This window comes from Octopus bimaculoides, chromosome 18, assembly GCF_046866305.1.
Source record: "Octopus bimaculoides isolate indiv1 chromosome 18, ASM4686630v1, whole genome shotgun sequence".
In the NCBI taxonomy this organism is placed as follows: domain Eukaryota; kingdom Metazoa; phylum Mollusca; class Cephalopoda; order Octopoda; family Octopodidae; genus Octopus; species Octopus bimaculoides.
Window position 1 is genome coordinate 10633050 of NC_142945.1, and position 22500 is coordinate 10655549.

Genomic DNA, 22500 nt, shown 5'->3' on the forward strand with positions numbered 1-22500 from the left:
TACACATACACACACGTGTATATCCAATTACATGATTGGCTTTCACTTAGTTTTCGTCTACCAGTCAGATGCATTCACAAGGCATTTCCCCCACTTAATGGTCCTCGCCTCTTCTAATGATTAAATGCTGTGGCTGGTGCATTACTGAGCCAGAATCAGCAATTCTAACCTCCAATTCAGCTTCTTGCTTTTCGTCACTTATGAAACTAAGAAAAAATCTTTTTAAAGCAATAAAAACATTTGACTGCTGTTTCCAACAAGTCAAGCAACCATGTAGAGGTTAAAAAAACCATATGATTCAACATTTTATGCAAAAATGTGAATTTGAAGAATTATTCAACCTCTTTTATAATATATTTTGTAATATAGAACTAAAGTATTAAAATGTATGCATATTAATGTGTGTATATTCATAAATAATTATATACCCACATATATAATTATGCAGGCATATTCATAAACACATCTATTTATACACATTTCTCTTTTTCTTGATACACACACACACACGTATATATGTACACAAATGCACATCTGTTTGTCTATCTACACACATGCACACACATTTGTCTATACACACACATTTGTCTATACATATACACAGTTATATACCTATATGTGTGTGTGTGTTCCTTGTAATCATCAAAGCTATATTTTTTCTTGCTAATTTTTTTTTCCACCCTTCACCTGAATAATTATCAGTTTACTTGTTTTCAATTTCAGAAATTGCTTCCGTAATTGCCAGTTATACTGCGACTGGCCCTGAGCAACTGTCCCTGCAGCCAGGCCAGTTGATACAGGTGCGCAAGAAGAGTCAAAGTGGCTGGTGGGAAGGTGAATTGCAGGTAAGACAATAGTTATATTTGAAGCATTAGCAGATTGAGAGTCGGTGAATGGCCTAGTGTAAAGTGGTTGGCATTGGGAAGGACATCCAGCCATAGAAACTATGCCAAAGAAGGCAGTGAAGCTTGGCGCACACCTTGGCTTGCCAGCTCCTATCAAACTGTTCAGCCCAGGGCTTTGTGGAGAATGGTCATGAAATGGTGCTGATAACACTATGTAATTGAGATACTGGAAGAGATGTGTTGTAGTCTTCTTGTTTAATCCATGTTAGTTTAGAAGAAGAGAAAATAAATGAATTTAAAATACATGCTAAACATAGTGATGCTGCTGTTACTGTTAATTAGCCCCAAATTAACTCTGGTCCAGCAGACCTCTAACCAAAGGCTCACTCTCCCAGTGCTGTTTCCTTTCATTTACTTCTGGAACATCCTTTGGATGAGACGGCAAGACAGACTTGCAAACAAAGCCTTGTGAAAAAATGGTGAATCAGCTACCTATTGAAACCCAGATCAAGAAGACACCCAAGGGGAACTTTTGCTTCCAACATTACAAGGTAAGCTCTCTAATGGATACTCCAAGGGAGATGGAAGCATGACAGACCAAAAGTAATATGGTGAAGGTCCATTGAAACTGAAGCACTGGCAGATGGTGACAGTGAGGGACAACTGCAATGGACTGTCAGAGATTGAGATCGAGTGTTTACTCCACATAGACTCAAAGGATTTATCAACATTCACCTGTGTGTGTCCTTCCTTTTTTTGTAAGATGGTGAGATGTGATTTGAGGAGGTTGGGCTGCTACTTTTAACAGGTCAAGCAACAGTGTAGACACTTCTTCAGTGTGTGGCTGAAAGGGTACAGGGGCAATAATAATGACCACCAGTGAAAGATATTCAGGAAGAAAGTATGGAAATAAGAAGGTAGACTTAATGTATGTATTTACCGACATTTTCATTGCTAAATGATTTTAATAAATTTCTTTCTGCTTTTTTGTTCTCTTTTTACAGGCCCGCGGTCAAAAAAGAAAGATGGGTTGGTTTCCTGCAAATTATGTGAAACTGCTTGGCTCCTCTAGTGCACGATCAACTCCTGATCACCATCAAGGGATGTCTCCTAGCCCTCAGCTGCAGACCATGGTATGCTATAGCATAACATGTCATTTCTTGATAATACTTTGTTGATCTATTTGCAGTTTTGTTATGTCTGCATGGAACATTATCCTTTTTTAAAATCATGTCTAATGTATTAGAATTTGGGGATCATTTTTTTTCTCCATTGTTTAGAATTTTTATCAAAGTTTCTTGCACGAAATTTTCTCTGCTGCCTGTCATATTTTCCTGGATCTGTTGATATCAAACGGAAGTTAAAAGCACAAACAGAAGATCATCTTTGTAAATACTGTTTAAAATGTTTATGTCAGTATTCATTACAAAATACATGGCCTAACATTCTGTGAAAAGCTTCCCTGGGAAGTTCACATTCAAATTTGCCTCTGAAGGTTGAATTTCCACTTAATGACTGGCAGACACTTTGGCCAACAATAGCTGTTAACCCTCACTAAGTATGCACACACACACACACACACACACACACACACACACACACACACACACACACACACACACACACACACTATGCAGCTCTAGTAGCCGGAAAAGATTCCAATCAAGAATTGAAATGTTCATTTGTAGCTGTTTCCTGTTTTTCTGTCCATGAACAAATTAAGTTGATACATTGTTTACATTCATTGTAACATGTGGTGTTGACTTACAAATCTATACTTATTCTCTGTAGTACATTATAGCAATTAACTGAAACACTAGTATGAGGCAGTCTTTGGCCCATCGGATCCTGTCAAATCATTCATCTCAAAACAATACTAAATTCAGACGCAAACTTTCACCTTCCGTAGTTATTGTTCTAACTATCATATGAAATATCTACTGGATAAACAGACACACTGATATAGTGGAACACTGAAAATTCAGTTAAGTCACCATGTGACCATCCTCAACTAATGAAGTGGTTTGAACCACGTTCTCTCTATAAAAGCAAGCAATTTTTAGAGCAATGACCTGAAAAGACAGTTTGTGACACACTTTTGGAAACCAGTTGTGAACCCAGTTAAATGCATGTGTATGTGTGAATGAGTAAAATATTCGAATGTTTACATTCGAAATAAGATGTTACTATTGTTAATATTATCTGTGGTGAATATTTTTAATTGATAATTTTAACAGTGGTAACACAGGCGGTTCATAAGTTTAATAGCATTATATAGCCATACACACACACACACATATATATATATATATATATACTTTATTTAAAAGCAGCAGAAATATAACAAAAAAAACCGTTACTCTGAGTTTCCCGTTCATCGGACAGTTTTGTTAGAGTAACGTTTTTTTTTGTTTTTTTGTTATATTTCTGCTGCTTTTAAATAAAGCATATTACTCTACTTCTGGTATTTGAGTACTCTTTTTTCCACCTTGTTGCACATTTCATGTGCTTACTCCGGTATATATATATATATATATATATATATATATATATACACACACACACACACACACACACACACACACACACACACACACACACACACACACACACACACACATACACGTGTGTGTGTTTGTGTGCATGAGAGTATATAATAAAATTTAAATAATCTTCATATATTCTATGTCCATTTTTGAATTTCTTCTGTGCTACAATTTGTTTGTTTTAGTAACAGTTCATTCATATCATCGTCATAGTTTAACGTCTGCTTTCCATGCTAGCATGGGTTGGACGATTTGACTGAGGACTGGTGAACCAGATGGCTGCACCAGGCTCCAATCTGATCTGGCAGAGTTTCTACAGCTGGATGCCCTTCCTAACGCCAACCACTCCGAGAGTGTAGTGGGTGCTTTTACGTGCCACCGGCATGAGGGCCAGTCAGGCGGTACTGGCAATGGCCACGCTCAAATGGTGATTTTTACGTGCCACCTGCACAGGAGCCACTCCAGTGGCACTGGCAATGACCTCGTTCGAATGTTTTTTTGTGCCACCAGCACAAGTGCCAGTAAGGCAATGCTGGTAACGATTACGCTCAAATGGGGCTTTTCATGTGTCACTGGCACGGGAGCCAGACGGCTGCTCTAGCAATGATCAAGCTCGGATGGTGCGGTTAGTTTGTTATTTTGTGATATTGTAGTCGGCCATCTCCAGACACAAGTTGAGTTAGTGTCAATATTTCTTCCTTAATATGCTTATTTAAATTGATATTTCATGATTTTTTAAAAAAAAGCATCTTTTTTCCCTCATTTTATTTTCCAGGACAGTAGGACAGGAACGCCAGCTCCAGTTCAGGTCACAGCAACAGTCACATCTGCTCCTGCTCAACAGTACAGTAAGTATTCTTGACATTCATTGTTTATGAGTAAACTAAAGGAGATATTGTTTGTCATATTTCGGGATGATCTTTCTTTTTCTTTCTGCTATTTTTTGTTTTTGCCAAATAGCCTCACACGTCTGTGATTATTTGGCAAAAAAAAAGAAGAAAAAATGATCATCCTAAAATATAACAATATTTTAGGTGCAGGAGTGGCTGTTTGGTAAGTAGCTTGCTTACCAACCACATGGTTCTGGGTTCAGTCCCATTGCGTGGCACCTTGGGCAAGTGTCTTCTGAGTGGATTTGGTAGACGGAAACTGAAAGAAGCCCATCGTATACGTATATATATATATATATATATATATATATATATATATATATATATATGTATGTATGTATATGTTTGTGTGTCTGTGTTTGTCCCCCCCCCCCCCAACATCGCTTGACAACCGATGCTGGTGTGTTTACGTCCTGTCACTTAGCGGTTCAGCAAGAGACGAATAGAATAAGTACTAGGCTTACAAAGAATAAGTCCTGGGGTCAATTCGCTCGACTAAAGGCGGCGCTCCAGAATGGCTGCAGTCAAATGACTGAAACAAATAAACGAATAAAGAAAATATCTGTTGCAACACAGATTTCACTTCAGGAATCTTGCAAAACAAATTCATAAACGTAACTAAGGGAGATAATTCTTTAAATAGCGTGATCCTGCATACACTGTAACTGAGGTCAAAATGACAACGAGGGATGAAAGATTTTTGCTCGTAAGTCTGCTGGTTCAGGCTTGACATAATGCTTAAAAATAATTGGTATTAGTATAAGTCAAAGAGGGAGCCTCTACAAAGCATTACCCTTCTCTCTTTTGAGCCTTTGTTAACCGTATATTTCAAATAATATATTATGTGAACATTTTCAAGTGCCAATTGGGTTTTTTTCTTTGTATATACACAGACATGTACTTTTTCTGCAGGCTAAGAGTTACATTTTTTTTTTCATATGAAAACAGTTTTGCAAGATTTCTATGTAGACACTTTAAACTTTTTCTCCTTTCTCTCTCTCTCTTTATTGCTAAACTACTAATGCTTTGTGCAGAAAAAGATAAAACAAGAAAAGATGGAAAAAAACTGTAATAAATTTCCACCTATAAGAAAACTTGGGCTTCATAAAATGTTTAGTTAATACACCTTAGTTTATGTTATGCTGATGATTTCTATAAAGAATGAAATAGTGCTTTAGATGATTACCACAGACTAAAAATGTTAAGAACTTCATAATAAATAAGCAAAAAGAAAAAAAAATATTAAATATATGTATTCAATGCTATACTTCTCTTTCCTAAATTTCAAATTCTAACTTCTATTACTGCTAAATATTATGAAGAAATGATTATCTCCCTTATATTAATTGTCCACTAAGGGATGCCATACACCTTATATTACTATTAGACAAATATGTATTTATTTTAGCAACATCAAATTTGTTTCAGTGCATCATTGTACTATGGTGTGTATGCGTGTGTCTGTGTGTATGTGTATATATATATATATATATATATATATATATATATATATATATATATGACGTTAAACGACGACGATGATGATGATATATATACAGGGTTGGCCAAAAGTCAGCTGACAGTAAATCAATACCATTTATTTTCAAGATTTATTTGATTAACAACTGAATGAATTTGATAAAAGCATCTAAATATGAAACATCATAAAAATTGTTCAAACTGAAGTGCTTCTTGAGTGACATATTTTTCCATTCGAGTCAATACAGAATTACAGGTAGTATTTATAGAATTTTGATTTACTGTCGAGTGACTTTTGGTCAACTCTGTATATATATATATATATATATATATATATATATATATATATCTTGAGAGAAAAAGCTGAACATTAGAAGCATCAGTTGTGGTGTGCAAGAGAGACGATTGCGCTGGTATGGACATGTAGTGAGAATGGATGAGGATAGCTGCGTGAAAAAGTGCCACACCCTAACAGTTGAGGTTACCCGTGGAAGAGGTAGGCCCAGGAAGACCTGGGCTGAGGTGGTGAGGCAAGACCTTCGTACATTGGGCCTCACCGAGGCGATGACTACTGACCGAGACCTTTGGAAATGTGCTGTGCGTGAGAAGACCCGGCAAGCCAAGTAAGATCGTTACCAGTGCCCCATGACTGGTTCTTGTGCGGGTGGCACATGAGATGCACCATTTTGAGCGTGGCCGTTGCCAGTACCGCCTGACTGGCTCCCGTAGGATTTTCGAGCGAGATCGTTGCCAGTGTCCCTGGACTGGCTTGTGCGGGTGGCACATAAAAGACACCATTTCGAGCGTGGCCGTTTTCGTGCGGGTGACACGTAAAAGCACCCACTACACTCTCTGAGTGGTTGGCGTTAGGAAGGGCATCCAGCTGTAGAAACTCTGCCAAATTAGATTGGAGCCTGGTGTTGCCATCCGGTTTCACCAGTCCTCAGTCAAATCGTCCAACCCATGCTAGCATGGAAAGCGGACATTAAACGATGATGATGATGATGATGATGATGATATATACTGTATGATGTAAATTAACGAATAAACTGTGGAATGTCTTATGTCAATTCTTTCATTTCTCTTTCTCTCTCCGTGCTTCTTTTTCAGTTGAACAAGTTACTTGTATGTACCCTTATACAGCTCAGAATTCCGATGAGCTGACATTCCAGAAAGATGATGTGATCAATGTTATCAACAAAGATGACCCCGATTGGTGGAAAGGCGACCTAAATGGAATGATTGGTGTATTTCCATCCAACTACGTCGCTGTCGCTAACTCTTGTAAGTGAAACCTTTCTTCTTCCTCTTTTGGTGTCTGGTGCTTGGGTACCATTTCTAATATGACCCCTTAGTTATTTGTGCTACACACTCCACCTAAGCTTTGATAGAATTATTTTGTAGCTCCCGTAAAACTTCTAACACTCTTCTTTGTGGTCTGCCTCTCAGACAACCAAAAGGACCCTTTTTGTCCTTATACAAAATAACAAAAAAACATTATGTAAAAAAGGAGCTTCTATTTTCATTCATTAATTATAATAGCCTTTATGAGTGGTAGACCTAATATGCTACCTTGTTTAACATCATCAGTACCTGATCCTTGGGAAGTATTCAAACCAGACCCACTTTTTTCAGTCCCTGCTCTGCCTATATATTTCTTTCAGATGTTCACGATGGGCGTCAGCTGCATTAATCTCATTAATTAGAGATGGTCTGCAAAGGACAAGAACACTGCCCTATCCCTTCTCCCTCTCCCTCTCTCCGAAATTGTAACACAAAGATATTGTTTACTCAGTTTAGATGAATTAATGTCATTGATGATGTATGCTACTATGTGATTGCAACGATACATAGTGTTTGCAATATAGAGAATTTTGTTGCAATATCCATATACATATCTATATATATATATATATATATATATATATATATATATATATATATATATATATGTAGTCACTGGTGTGGCTGTGTGGTAAGACGCTTGCTTCCCAAGCACATGTTCAGTCCCACTGTGTGGCACCTTGGGTAAGTGTCTTCTATAGTTTCAGGCCAACCAAAGCCTTGTGAGTAGATTTGGTAGACAGAAACTGAAATAAACCCATTGTGTGTGTGTGTGTATATATATATATTGCCATGTATATGTAGTGAATAGGTTGAATATTTTGTGATACTCTGAGATGCATTATTGATTTGGTATATATATATATATATATATATATATATATATATATATATATATATATATAGGGAGTTATCTCCCTTGTCGAACATTAACATCACATGACAGGAAATTTGGGAGGATATAAATGGCTGTCTCCTGAAATGCATGGGATGTGTCTCTGCCATGATGTTGCCACTGAGATTATCTGACAAGTAACCTAATCCACAACAAGGCTTTTAATTTCATTTTCTTGACCTTGGTCTTGAACCATTTTCTTTCATTTACATTGCTACTGGTCTTATAGATATCACTCATTCCCATTTGCTCTTTCTGCTGCTCCGTCTCCTCTACATAGAACAATTTGAAGCAAAGATCTTTTCCCTCATAATAATCTAGATTTAAGCTTCAACTTTTGCTAATTGGTGTTTTTCTAAGCCAGTTTCTTGAGAAATATTTCAAATGGTACTCAGACAACTAGCTTGGTGAATTTTGCTCTCTATTTTTATTACTTTTATAACTATTGTAATATTTTATTATTTTCTATTACCCTCCCTTTTTTCTTTTCATTGCTTTGAAATATTTTTTTAAAATAAATTTTGTTGGTTTCTTTAATTTATTATTTCTTTTGAAAAATTATTTTTCTACTTCTGAGTAATATGTATACAAAAATAATTTTCTGTTAAGAAAAAAAAAAGTGAAACAATTTTGGCAAGACAATGTCAAATCTTTGAATTGTGTGGGTCTTCAATTTTCTAACCAATCCCAGGAATTAGTGGGTATCTTTATTGGGTTTGCACCACCAATCTGGAATATAAGAATAGCAAAAACTGTTGTTTATTTAATCTGTTGTTGTTCATTATAACAAATAGTTTGACATTTAAAAAATTTTTATTTCAATGTATTTAGAACACAAATGCCAGTTTTTTTTATAGTTTAGTTGGTTCCAAATACAAATTCTGCCAAAATGACTGCCTTTGCCTTTCATTCTGTCTAGACTATAATAATAATAATAATTTCAAATTTTGGCACAAGGTCATCAGTTTTAGGGGAGGAGGTAAGTTGGTCAATTCAGTACCAGTGCTCAACTGCTTTTTATGTACTTATTTTTTATCAATGTCCAAAAGGTTAGAAGGCAACATTGCCCTTGGTGGAATTTGAACTCAGAATGCAATGAGCTGGAAGAAATGCTACTAAGCATTTTCTCCAATTCACTAACAATTCTAACTGCTTGCATTACTGTTATTATTATTATTATTATTATTATTATTATTATTATTATTATTATTATTATTATTATTATTGCAAGCTAAAGTGGCGAGCTGGCACAATTGCTGGCACTCTGGGTGAAATGCTTAGCAATATTTTGTCTGCCGCTGCGTTCTGAGTTCAAATTCCGCCGAGGTCAGCTTTATCTTTTATCCTTTTGGGGTCAATAAATTAAGTACCTGTTGAACATTGGAGTTGATGTAATCAACACATCCCCTCCCCCCAAAATGGCTGCCCTTGTGGCAAAATTTGAAACCATTATTATTATTGCAAGCTGACAGAATCATTGGACAAAATGCTTAGCAGAATTCCTTCGAGCTTTTTGTGTTCCGAATTCAAATTCTGCTGGGGTCAACTTTGTCTTTCATCCTTTGGGGGTTGATAAAATAAAGTACCAGTTAAGCACTAGCCCTTCCCTTCAAAATTTGTAGCCATGTGCCAGAATGAAAATGAATTATTATCATAATTATTAATTGTCTCTAACATAAACATTAGAAAGATGAAAGGCAAAATTGACCTTAGCAGAAATTGAACTCAGAACATAAAGAGCCAGATGAAAAGCCACAAGGCTTGTCCTCTGATGCTAGGTCCCCAGTAGTACCACAGGACCAATACAATTAATTACATTTTTCCCCATCAAAGTTTGGCCTAGTCTCCATATATATATGAAATGGCCTGCAGTCCTAATAGATAATCTAAAAACAAAAGAAAGGAATTATGGCAATGCCCCAGTATGCCCTCAACCAGATTTCTGGAACCAGTTGAGGGACAAAAACTAGTAAAACCTGTTTTGGCTCCATATTCAGTTTAATTCAGCAGAGGGTTGATGTTTAGCCCTGGGTCAACCTTGATTGAGCAGACCTATGATCAAAGGCTATGACCATCATGTTTACAAATTAGACTTAATGCATCTGTAACTACATCATTGATTGTGTCCTTCTCTAAGACATTTGGAATGAGTGTGGTATGATTTGAGGGAGATTTGACTGTTATTTTGAGCTTTCTTTCTTTTGGCTTGAGTGTTATTCATTTTTTTTTTTTTGTTTCCATTGGTCATCAAGAAAGGCATGGATGTCATAAACAGTAATATGCCTCTATCTGTAGATGGGAGTCTCTGCCCCCATGCTTAAATAAGTAATCAAACCTATGAAATCCAGTAAAGGTACAGTCATATAAGCATTTGATCTGATTAGAAATAGTAGTTGAATCTTACTTCGAATTACATAGACTCCCCATTGTGAAAAGACATAGATACAGTGGATATAATGTAGTCCTTGATCTGTGATGCCTGAGAGAAGGACAGGATGGTCACTGCTAGAATGTAGTCAGATATAGGCCTGGTATCAATCAGGGTTGACTGTTGACCTGGTGCTAAATAACAACAAGGGGTTATGAATACACCTTTTTTTTTTTTTTCCTTTTTGGTACTTGAGAGGTAAACTAAATTAAAAAGCAAAACTGTTTTAAGCGTGTCCCAGTTCAGATACACCTGTAAATGTAATTAGCCTGGTACATATTTAAAAGAAATAAAATATAGAAAACAACAACAATAACAAAAATGAGAGTGAGTGAGAGAGAGAGAGAGAGAGAGAGAAATCAAAACAAAAGAAAAACATTGGTGATGAAAAATACAAAGGAAAGACAAAGATTTATAAATAGAATTGTAAAAGTTTTATTTGATCAATCTACACTTATTTTTATTAATTTTTTTTTTTATTATTTAATTATGTTTTATCATTGATCTGTTTTATTTATCTATTTGTTCTGGTGTTTGATTCCCTGCTCCCAATCCAAATATATTAAGCCATACCTTTGGATCCTACTCGTTTGTTAACGAACATACCTTCATGTGTATGTCATCTTTGTGGGTGTATCTCTGTTTGTGTAAATATATATATATATGTGTGTGTGTATGTATATGTATACACACACACACACACACAAACACAAACATTCTAAGGAATTCGAAAGATGAAATTGCAAAAAATAGTAGTTGTTAGTTTGTTCTCTTTGTGCGTGTGTGCATGTATAAGGCAATCGACTGGAAGAATTCATGTTCAGAATGGGAAATTGTGTAGATAGTTCTTTACAATATATTTTTGTTTCTTCTCTGATACTCAAAGTTTCCTGTTGGCAGAGATCTGCTCATATATATATATATATATATATATATATATATATATATATATATATATATGATAGTTGTACACTACACTTAGTTATTGTGTCCATTAAAATATTTTTATTGCTTCTTATATAATCGAATAGACAACACTCACACTCATTATACATAGGCATTTAATTTAATTTTTTAGAATCCAGCTGTCCTTTCACACAGAATTTCGCCTATCTTTAAACTGTGACTCTGATGAAACTTACATATAAGGGAATTGTTTATATATCAAAAAATATAAATAAGTCGGAACAAATTGTTGGCTTTTTGATGTTTTAATAATTGTTTGTGTTATATTATGTTATATTATATTCATAGTATGTTATATTATGAATAAATTCTTGGATTGTCAATTGTATCTCTCTATTTAATTATATATATATATATATATATATATATATATATATATATATATTTATAGGGGTGTTTGCGTGTGTGTGTATATATTGCTGCAGAAACAACATTTAAACATTTCCTCCTCTTACATTATACATATGTATGTGTATGTGTGTGTATATATATATATATATATATATATAGTGTGTATTCACAATGATAGAGACAAAGGCTCTATATATATATATATATATATATATATATATATAGTATTTGCACATACATACACATACTAATATATGGCAACAACAATACACCAATACTGATAATTCTGATTGAAGCACCAAACATTTCTGAATTTGTTCCTACACTGTGACTCCTCATTTCTTTGTCCTTGGGGTTATCCCTCCAACAGATTTCATTATATAGTGTCCTAGCTATATCATGTCTCATTGATAGACAATACTGTGATGACATTTTCGGACAACTGCTTATGATGTGGGTGATATCCTGGGTGTTAACTCCACAAAGTTTGTATCAGTTGTCACATTTTACTGCTTTTCTTGCATCTCTGTCCCATTTGTGCACCAAGTATTTGGTTGATATTTCCTGTTCCTGGATTGCAAATGCATCCCGTTCAAAGTGGGAGGTAGTAATCCAGCTATTGGTCCATGAGAGACTGCTTTGATGATCAATGTTACTATCGTCTACTACCATATCCATACAGAGTCTTCTGCTTCTGTAACTTTACATTTTTCTAGATTGAGTATTGGTCCTAAGCAACCAATTTCTTTACTTCTGGGAAGAAGAGGTTGATATTTGGTCTTTTCTTTTTCTTCTGGGAAGAAGAGGTTGATATTCGTCTGATCTTTGTCCTTACAAGGAAATGTAATTTTTTTTTTTTGTTTTGCATATTTTACAATATTTCATAATTAAACTTTAATATTTAGCACTCATGTTATTTGAATATCCTCGAAACTATGTGAAAGATACAGAATAAAATATTTTCTCAAATAATGAAGATGTACCACCGATGGTGCATATGGCACTTGTGTGAAGTTTGCAATGAACCACCGGCAGTGCATGTGGTGGTTAACATGTTAATTAACTCAAGCAAGACGTTGTTGTTGAATGCTTGTTATTAACTGAAATAACAGTGAAGATGATGTTTATTTTTTGTTTTTTCGATACCAAAACTAATAACTCCTTGTCTTGTAACCCCTCATCTCCGTGAACCTCGATCACTGATGAGTCTAACCATACTAATTATTTTGTCTGTTTTTTTTTTTTCTAATTGATCTCGTTAATTAGCAAGACTTTGTTCTAAATTAAAACTTGTGACTAAAACAAAACTATTAATGAAAATCACACAGTAACGTATGTGAATTCTGTCATTGAATAATGACTATACAAACGTGTGTGTGTGTGTATTTGCGTTTGGGTATATGTATGTATACACACACAAACATGTGCTTGTGGATATGAATGTGTGTGTGTGTATTTATAGTTATTTACAATTGTGTGTGTGTGTGTATATGTACATTTATTTTATATTGCAGTTTATAAAACCTAGTGTCTTTGTGTCCAAGGGGCCAATCATTGTGATAAGGGAGTATCTGTACCATCTGTTGAACAAATGTTAACAGGGTTGTTTGTTAGCAGCGCAGCACTTTTATTGGTTCCTTTCTTGATGTTACATTCACACACACACGCACACACACACACACACACACACACACACACACTCTTATGTTTTTTTCTTAAGCTTTGTTCTTATCAACATCAATTGTATGCTGTTTACGCTATAAAAATATGAAATAAATCCTTTTTAAACCCATAGCATTCAGATTACTTCATCAAATGCAATGCTTGTTCATTCACATTGTTTTGAATTAATCACACATTAGCTCATAGCTTCAAAATTTTGATGATTTGATTGTTTATATTTAGTATGACATTGTAAGGTAGGTGTGAGAGGCTGGATTTGGCCAGTGTAAACATAAAACAGGTAAAATATTTCAGCTGGATATGGCCAATTTAAATCTTAAAAGATTAATGGTGAACAGAACTTGAAGTAGATAAACTGTGTGTGTGTATACATTTGTGTGTGTGCAGAGACACACACATATGGGTCAAAGAATGTATGTTGAAGAAAAATTGGCTGAAAACTATCTTGGTCAGAAAAAAAAAAAAAAGTGGCATGTTCATTGATATTTTTGTTTCTTTCAAAGAAATAGGTTAAAAAAAAAAGACAATGATTTATTGATATTGGAATCAACTGTTACAATGATTTAAAGTATTAAAATTCCGAAATTGTTGGAGTGTAAATCAGAGTTGACAGATTACAAATTATGTACACAACTTGGCATCAAGCTTAGGAAGTAATTTGAGACAAGCGTATAGTATTAACATTCAGTAGTATTCCTTACTGTTTCCAGATTGCATCTCCATGACAGAGAAATAGTTTGATGAAATTTTATTTAACAATAAGAACATTCTGTATTGTGACAAATTGTTTCGTAACTTAAAAGCATGTAACTAATTTGTATTATTATATTTAGTTAATTAAATAAATTACTTATATGCCTGTATTAATGGAAAATGCAAAAAAGTCCTTCAGAATAATGCAGGATTTAAGCTACGTCCTCAAGTGAAAGAAAATCTTTGTTAAAAATTCTGCATCGTTTTGAAGGATTTTTTGCGCTTTGCATTAACGCAGACATGTAAGTAATTCATTTATTATCAAATTTAATTATATAAATTATTTTAAGTTACAGAACATGATTTTGTATGTGTGTGTGTATATATGTGTATATATACACACATACATATAAAATCATGTTCTGTAACTTAAAATAATTATATATATATATGTATTTATATATGTGTATGTATGTATATGTATATGTGTGTGTATGTATATATACGTGTGTATGTATGTATGTATATATATATATATATATATATATATATATATATACATATATATATATATATATATAATGATATCATCTACCACACACTGAAGTAGCTGAGAGATGTAACTTATTGAAGAGAATATCTAGAAGTTATGGAAGTCATTCTCCAAGATTACCTATAAATGACTAGATTCATTAAGAAATGTTAAATCACTCCATTACATTCTTCATCAAAATATATCATTTTTAATAAGCTTGTCATATCATTCTTTCATTCTACTTGGTACTGCTGTTGTGATGCAGTTTTTATTGTTGTTCTTGTGCTTAATTTGTTCTGTTTAATAATGGCAATTTTGGTTATTAAATAGCAATTATGGAAGCCGGTGTACTGTTTATGAAGTGAAGTTTTATTGAACTTAGCAGAATCGAGGGCTATTAAATAGATAAAGACGATTAAGCATTTCATGTATAATTACTAATTTGCTTGATTATTTATTTATTTATTTAATTATCAGTCTGAAGCGTTTAATGTGATTCTAAGTATTGTGATTTTTAAGAATTAATTTGCAAGACTTAAGGTTATCATTTTCAAAATTCTGCGACATGTTATAGCTTGAAATTTGTCTCTTTGAGAATTCATTTCTTCAGATTGAGAATTTACACTCTTCATAATTTTTGTTAGAATGTCATTATGCTTAATGGTTAATGAATGCTAGTTATCAAAAACCTGTCGACTGTGTTGCCTGTCTTGTTTTATGTAGTTCTGTAATTCATGTGGTTTTATATGCCATATGTAGAGGCATGTGGCTTAGTGGTCAGGGTGTTGAGCTCATAATTGTAAGATTGTGGTTTCAATTCCTGGACTGAGCGATGCAGTGTGTTCTTGGGCAAAACACTTCATTTAATGATGCTCTAGTTCACTCAGCTGGCAAAAATTATTAATCCTGCGACAGACTGGAGTCCCATCCAGGTATGGGAATTTATTCGCCATGGAAAGCAGGAAACCAGCCCTTGTGAGTCAATGAGACTCAAGAAGGTAACCTTTATGTTACTTTTACTGTATGCCATATGTGGAGGTACATTGCTTAGTGGCTAGGGTGTTGGACTCATGATCGTAAGATCATGGTTTCAATTCCTGGACCAGACAGTGTATTGTGTTCTTGTGCAAAATACTTATTTCATGTTGTTCCAGTTCACTCAAGTGTCAAATATATCACTTCTTTATTCACATTGTTTTGAATTAATCATGCATTATCTTGTAGCTTTGAAACTCCAGTGATCTGATTGTTTATGTTTAGAATGACATTGTATGGTAGGTGTGAGAGGTTGGATCTAACCAGTTTGCATGTAAAACTGGCTAGAATATTTTGGGCCAGATATGACCGGTTTAAATGCTAAAAGGTTAAAGTGGCGTTCGTGGTAATTCCATTGTGTTTTGTCTACTATTTAAAACTAAAATTAAAGTTCCCTTTCAATGGATGTGTCTTCATCCCCTCTCTCTTCAGCCCCTCTCTCTTCAGCCCCTCTCTCTTTATAGTTTTTCTTCTTTATACACACACATACATATGCACACGCACCACAATATGTTTTTTTTTTTCTTAACTGGTTCTTCAATTCTGCTGGCTCTTATAAAAGTTTCAAGTTTCTGCATGGAGTAGATAAGAATTAGTATGTTTTTTTCTGGATTGGAGTGGTCCTTAATCCTTCTGATATTAACCCTGAGACCAGCCCTGGTTCTAAGATAAAAACTTCCTGTTTTAAAGTGATCTAGATTTAAAAACCTTTCATATAAATTTCATAATTTAAGTTTCAAACACTAGCTTAATAACGACAGTTATTTTTACTAAATTCTTCGTCATCATTTTCAAAATTAATTGAAAGAAGGGCAGTGTATTTCCATAGAGATATAGTAATGAAATGGTTAATCCAACTTCCATGCAATATATCCACACACGCACGCACGCATACACACACACACACACACACACACACACACACACACACACACACACACACACACACACACACACACACACACACACTCTCATTCACTCTCTCACTCTTTCTCTTTCTCTCTCTCTTTGATGACTGGTTCTTCAGTTCTGCTGCCTCTTACAGACATTTTAAGCACCTCAAGTTTTGATATCAAGTAGACAAGAGTTAGTCTGTTTTTCTGAATTGGTCCTTAATCCAGCTTTCTCGCAGACACTTGTGCATGCACACACGTCCAAACATACAGCTCTCTTTAATTTCATTATATTTTGTTCAGAAACTCCATCAGCTTCCGACAAAAGAACTAAAGTGTTCTTCAGACACATACATACCATTATTGCATTTACAACATCTATAATGTATAATGTTTGAAATAACGAGACTTGACATGATTCTTTCACTTGTTCTTAATGCCTGAGTCAGATATGTCCAGCTACCATTCCTAGTTTGGAAGAATAATTTTTAGAAGTATTTTTATTGTATATCATAATGTATAAGAGAGTTGATTATTTTTTTTTTAACCCCAGGTTTGCTCTGGTTGAGCAAAGTAAAACTAGCATTTACTTTTTGTTGTTTCAGTCATTGGACTGTGGCCATGCTGGGGCACTATTGATAGAACAGATCTGTGATGAAAGTTTTGTTCTTGATTTATTCATTTACTTTTCACATGCTTCATGTTTTCCAGCTGTAAGAAAGTGGCTTGTAAAATGGGTTTAGTCAGTCTGGCCAATTTTTCTTTTGTCTTACTATATGAAGAACAAGTATCTTCGTGCTGACCCTGTGACTTGATTAGGGTTTGAGGGCATTTTCATTTCAAAACTCACTCACACACCGAAAAAAAAAAAAAAGAGAAAGGGTCTAAACAAATATTTATATTAGTAAGATTTTTTAAAATTTCCTTCATTGGAGATCACTGTTTGATTAGTGAATCAGTGAAATTTAAGTTTTGAGCTTAATGTATTTAATTTGCCAAAAGAAAAAAAATTCTAAAATGACATTGAACTCTTGAAATCACTCTCTCTCTCTCTCTCCCCTCTCGCTCTCACACACTCACATGTACACACATTCATTGGGGTGAACATGTGTGTGTCTGCTTAGCTAATATAATGCTTGGGGAGATGGATGTATTTTGAAGTTATCAGGAAACTAAAATACATATAAGTTAGGAAGGAGAGAGAAAAATAAAACCAGGATATTTTTGACATAGCTTCATTCAGCTACAAAGATAATAATTAAATTGTTTCCTCAGGGATAAGAAAAAACCCCCCAAAAAACCAACACAATATTAGCTGTAAAATGTGAAGTCATTACTTATACATATTCAGAATATATATTTGCATACATTAATTATATACTGTAGTAATATATACTGTCTGGAGTCCATTATAAATCATACAGGTGATTTTAAGTGTATTATGCAATCTCTGTTGATTTGATAAGGTAATCTACTTATAAGATTTTCCTTATATGATGAATATTATTATTAATGAAATGTGTGTAAGATGATATAACTAATTTAAGAACAAAGTCACTTGCTTCGTTTTTTTTTTCTTCTATATGTATCCAGATTTTTCTAACTGCGGAGATCAGTGAAGGGTAACATGGGCCATAATTCAAGTACCCCTGAAAAAGATGGGGTGGTCGTGGTTGGAATTTCTTTGGCCATAGATCTACTTGATCAGGATTGACCTGGGGCTATATAGCAACACCAGATTTAGCAGGGTGACTAAAAGCAGACAGATGGGTCGTGAAGTATGCGGAGGCAGTCAAAATTGTTGTTATTCTTGGTTGTCATGAAATTATTGTTAGGTCTTAAATCAGCCATAGCCAATCAGACCCATGATATAAACCTTTCCAGCCATGATCATTCCACTTTTATATGTATATATATATATATATATATATATATATACATCATCAACTCATCATTTAACATCCAGTTTCCCATGCTTGCATGGGTCAGCCGGAATTTATTGTGGCAGATTCTTTTACAGCTGGGATGCCTTTCTGTTGCCAACTCTCTTCTGTTTCCAAGCAAGGTAATATTTCTACATGGCCGGACATGTTTTTCATAGGAAACTGGAAATGAACAACCATGCTTGTATAACAGTGATGCTCATTTACAACCATCATTTGATGCCAGGGCAAGGGTATGTGTGTACATGCACACACATGTGGTTTCTTTTCAGTTTCTGTCACCACATCTACCCACAAGTCTTTGGTGGACCCTGTACTGTATTAGAAGACACCCAAGGTGCCATGCAGTGGAAATGATTCCAAGACCACGTGGTTGGAGAGCAAATTCTTAACCACACAGCTATGCCTCCATCTTACTGTTCCTTTATATTAAAATATTAGGTTGTGTTTGTAGGATTTAGAGGAGATTTGGTTGCTATTTTTAGCTGGTGGAATGACCACATAGACACCCCCTTGCAGGGGGAGGAGGGGGAGAGGAGAGGCATGTGAATTTGATTTCACAAACTGTATTTTATTCATAAATAAGTAAATAAAGTGATAGGTGCGATTTCTTAATGAAAGTGAAAGTAGAATCAGATGATGATGTTGGTGATGACAATGGCAGTGGTAGTGCTGATGGTGGTGGGAGTGCAGATATAAGAAACATAGGAAAATATTTAAAAAAATGCATTGAATATTGTTGCTCTGTTGTGGATTGTCAGCTAGGCTGTATGTCATCCGAGGCTGTGGAAGACAGAAGAGGAGAAAAATTATTGTGCATTTGAAATAATCCTTGTGGCAATTGATGTCATATCTGTTCATTGTTTTATTTACACTGATGATCATCTATATAGCTTTATTGATCACTCCTACATTATTGGTTGGTCACAGAGAAGGTAGACGTAGCTGTAGGTGGAGTATACTGGATTAAAGAAAATTCATTCCAGTGTTCATGACGTGACCAATCTTATCTTTTATTCAAACAGTTTTATTATCATCAAAGACTATTTTATCTAATGTTTACTTTATATATATCGTTTAACGTCCGCTTTCCATGCTAGCATGGGTTATATAGATGTATAAAGATATAGATGTATAAAGATATGCAAATGTTGTTGAAAGACAACAGTCATGGCTGTGTGGTTAAGAAGTTTGCTTTCCGACTACATGGTTTTAGGTTCAGTTCCACAATGCAGCACCTTGGCCAACTGAAGCCTTGTGAGTAGATTGGGTAGATGGAAACTGAAAGAAGCATGTCATATTTGTGTGTTGCTTTCTCCTTGACATTGCTTAATAGTTGTAAGTGTGTATCACCATCATGCAAGTGGTGTCTCTCATTCCCAATCTTCTTCGAAAACATGTCTGGTCATGGGGAAATATTACCTTACTTGGAAACAGGGGAGGGTTGGTGACAGGAAAGGCATCTGTTGTGATTTGAGGGAGTTTTGAATGTTATTTCTAGCTCGTTGAACAACCACTGTGAGCCACAATTCCAAACGGGATTTCAGTGGGGAAATTGTTTTTAGGTTGAAATATTCACACTTGATTTTACTAGATTTATTTGCCTAAATGTTGACTTTAAGCCCTTTGATACCAACCCACTTGCGACCACCTCTGATTTTATGATACTAACTGCCTGTTTAAAGTGATCTGAATTAAAATTTTTTAATCAAAATTTCATGTTAATTTATGTTTCAAACCCTATTTTTAATAATGGCAAAATTATTTGATTAAATTCTTCATTATTTTCAAAATTCAGCTGTGTATTTCAACAGAAAAAATTGTAGCAAAAGGTTTAAAGATGTTAATGTTGAATTAATAGTAGGCTGTCAACGATATTATGTAATAAATTATGTTGTTTATAAGACATTTTTTTTTCTTACCATTTGTCTGGAGGGAACCAAGGTGGAAGAACTAGCAAAGTGGGGATATAGAAATAAAAGAAGGAAAAAAAATGCTTAAGAAGCAGACTTAGCAGCTTTGTCATTGGTTTGAGAATGAGATATATTGCATGTGTATGTGTGTAAATCTATGATTTTTTGCCTCTTTTTGCATCTTGATTAAAGTTAGAATGCTATTCAATAACAACTGTCCATGCATCAATGTAAACCTTTCAAATACGAGGAAATTAAAATAATCTCAAAACAAATTAAAATGACCTTGAAACAAATTAAAACTGTAGATATTTAGATAAAACATAGTAGAAGTCTATGTTTTGAATTATTTGAACTTAGGTGATTCGTTTTAAATTCGAATTAATTTCAGCATTTGACTTAAGCATATAGTACTTATGGATTATGAAAGTAAGTTTTGGGTGAGCCTCAGAGAAACATTAGCTTGTTTCAAGCTACAAGTATTGGTATTTCTCGAGTGTGTGCTGCTCTCTGACAGATTTGTGGTCAAGCTTGTGGCAGTGGTGTTCTTGACTCCTGGACTATATCCCTACTCACTGCTATCAAGGCAGAGATGGCTATCTGTAAGTGTGAGTCCCATGTGCCAGAGTGACTGCAGGTCCAGCGCATCTCCCTTGCCTTCCTCCAGGGCTACACCTTTTCTGTTTTGTCTGCTGGGACCACAAGGCAGACTGACAAGTCTTATGTCTATTAAATATGATGTCTATCAGCTCAACAGCCTAATCTATTGTTCTCAGTTTTCCTCCTATCAGAGGAGCTTTACACCTTTTTTATCTCCTATCTGTATTCACTTCTCTGGTGTTATCATTTTGTGAGCAGGAAGCAACTGAGATCCATACAAGAAGTCTGCACTTCAAAGTTGTATGCATGTACTCACTACCTCTGAATAACAGGAAGATTTGGACTCTTAAAACACCAAAACAAATAACAGCAGATAATTAGGTAGACAGAGATTGTGCATTATATTTGCACTGCAAAGGTGTGTAAATGTATTGAGGGATTTGTTCATTGTTTAAACAAATGCCTACAGTGATTATCAAGGAGTCTGTTTGAAAGTTTATATTTTATCTTGATATGAAAATGATTTCATGGAAGCAAGTGCATTTACAACTTGTGTTTTGTTACTGTGTTTGTATTCCCAAAACAGACGATTCTTGAAAGATGTTTTGACACTTGTTCAAGATGTCTCAATATGGCTGTGTGGTTAAGAAGTTTGCTTTGCAACCTAGTCATTTCAGGTCCAGTCCTAGTGAACAGCACCTTGGGCAAGTGTCTTCTACCATTGCCCTGGGATGACGGATGCCTTGTTAGTGAATTTGGTTGATGGAAATTGTGTGAAAGTCCATCATGCGTGTGTGTATGTGTGTGTCTTTGTCTCTCTCACTCTCTCTCTCTCTCTGTTTGTCACTCCATCACGACCACCACTACTTAACAGCTGTAACTTAACAGGTCAGTAAAAAGAACAATAGATAAGGACAAAATAATAAAAAAAAAGCATTACAGGGGGTTAGTTTGACTAAAACCCTACAGATGGTACCCCAGCATGGCCACAGTCCACTGACTGAAACAAAAGATGGAAAATAGATTGAAAGTAAACTAAAAGTAATATATAATTTGTTAGTTAAGGATAAAGGTATTGAAAATATATGATTTAATGGTATTATTTAATTAGAAGTATAATCTACTTTGAGATTATGTTTGATTTATTTCAAAATCAATTTAATTTGCTTTATTACCATTTTAATTTACCATGGAATTATTTTAATTTGTGATTTAAAAAAAAAAGTTGTTTTTTGTTTATTCATCATCAAATTCTGTGAATCTCAATATTCTAAGGCATGACATTTTGCATGTGTTTCCAAGTCTTTTGTATGGTTTCTTTCATACCTGCCTGCATATCTCCTATCCCCTTCCTTTTGTTCCATTTTCACTCAGCTTGAATCGGCCGTATTCATGTCACACAATCATGCTAGGATAGATGTCACACCTGCTACTTTATTTCAGCCATTGACAACGCAGTAG

The 22500-nt window shown here is 34.7% G+C and overlaps 1 protein-coding gene across 15 annotated transcripts in view; it reads left to right on the forward strand.

The window, feature by feature from the left end:
* LOC106874748 (intersectin-1) overlaps nucleotides 1-22500 on the forward strand; it is a 254063-nt gene that overhangs the window by 144937 nt on the left and 86626 nt on the right. For all 15 annotated transcript variants that reach the window (XM_089365718.1, XM_089365722.1, XM_089365714.1 and 12 more), the window contains 4 exons: nucleotides 724-845; nucleotides 1850-1978; nucleotides 4167-4239; nucleotides 6871-7044. In XM_089365718.1, coding sequence (XP_089221844.1) covers nucleotides 724-845; nucleotides 1850-1978; nucleotides 4167-4239; nucleotides 6871-7044 — 498 coding nt within the window. The remainder of the gene's footprint in view (nucleotides 1-723; nucleotides 846-1849; nucleotides 1979-4166; nucleotides 4240-6870; nucleotides 7045-22500) is intronic.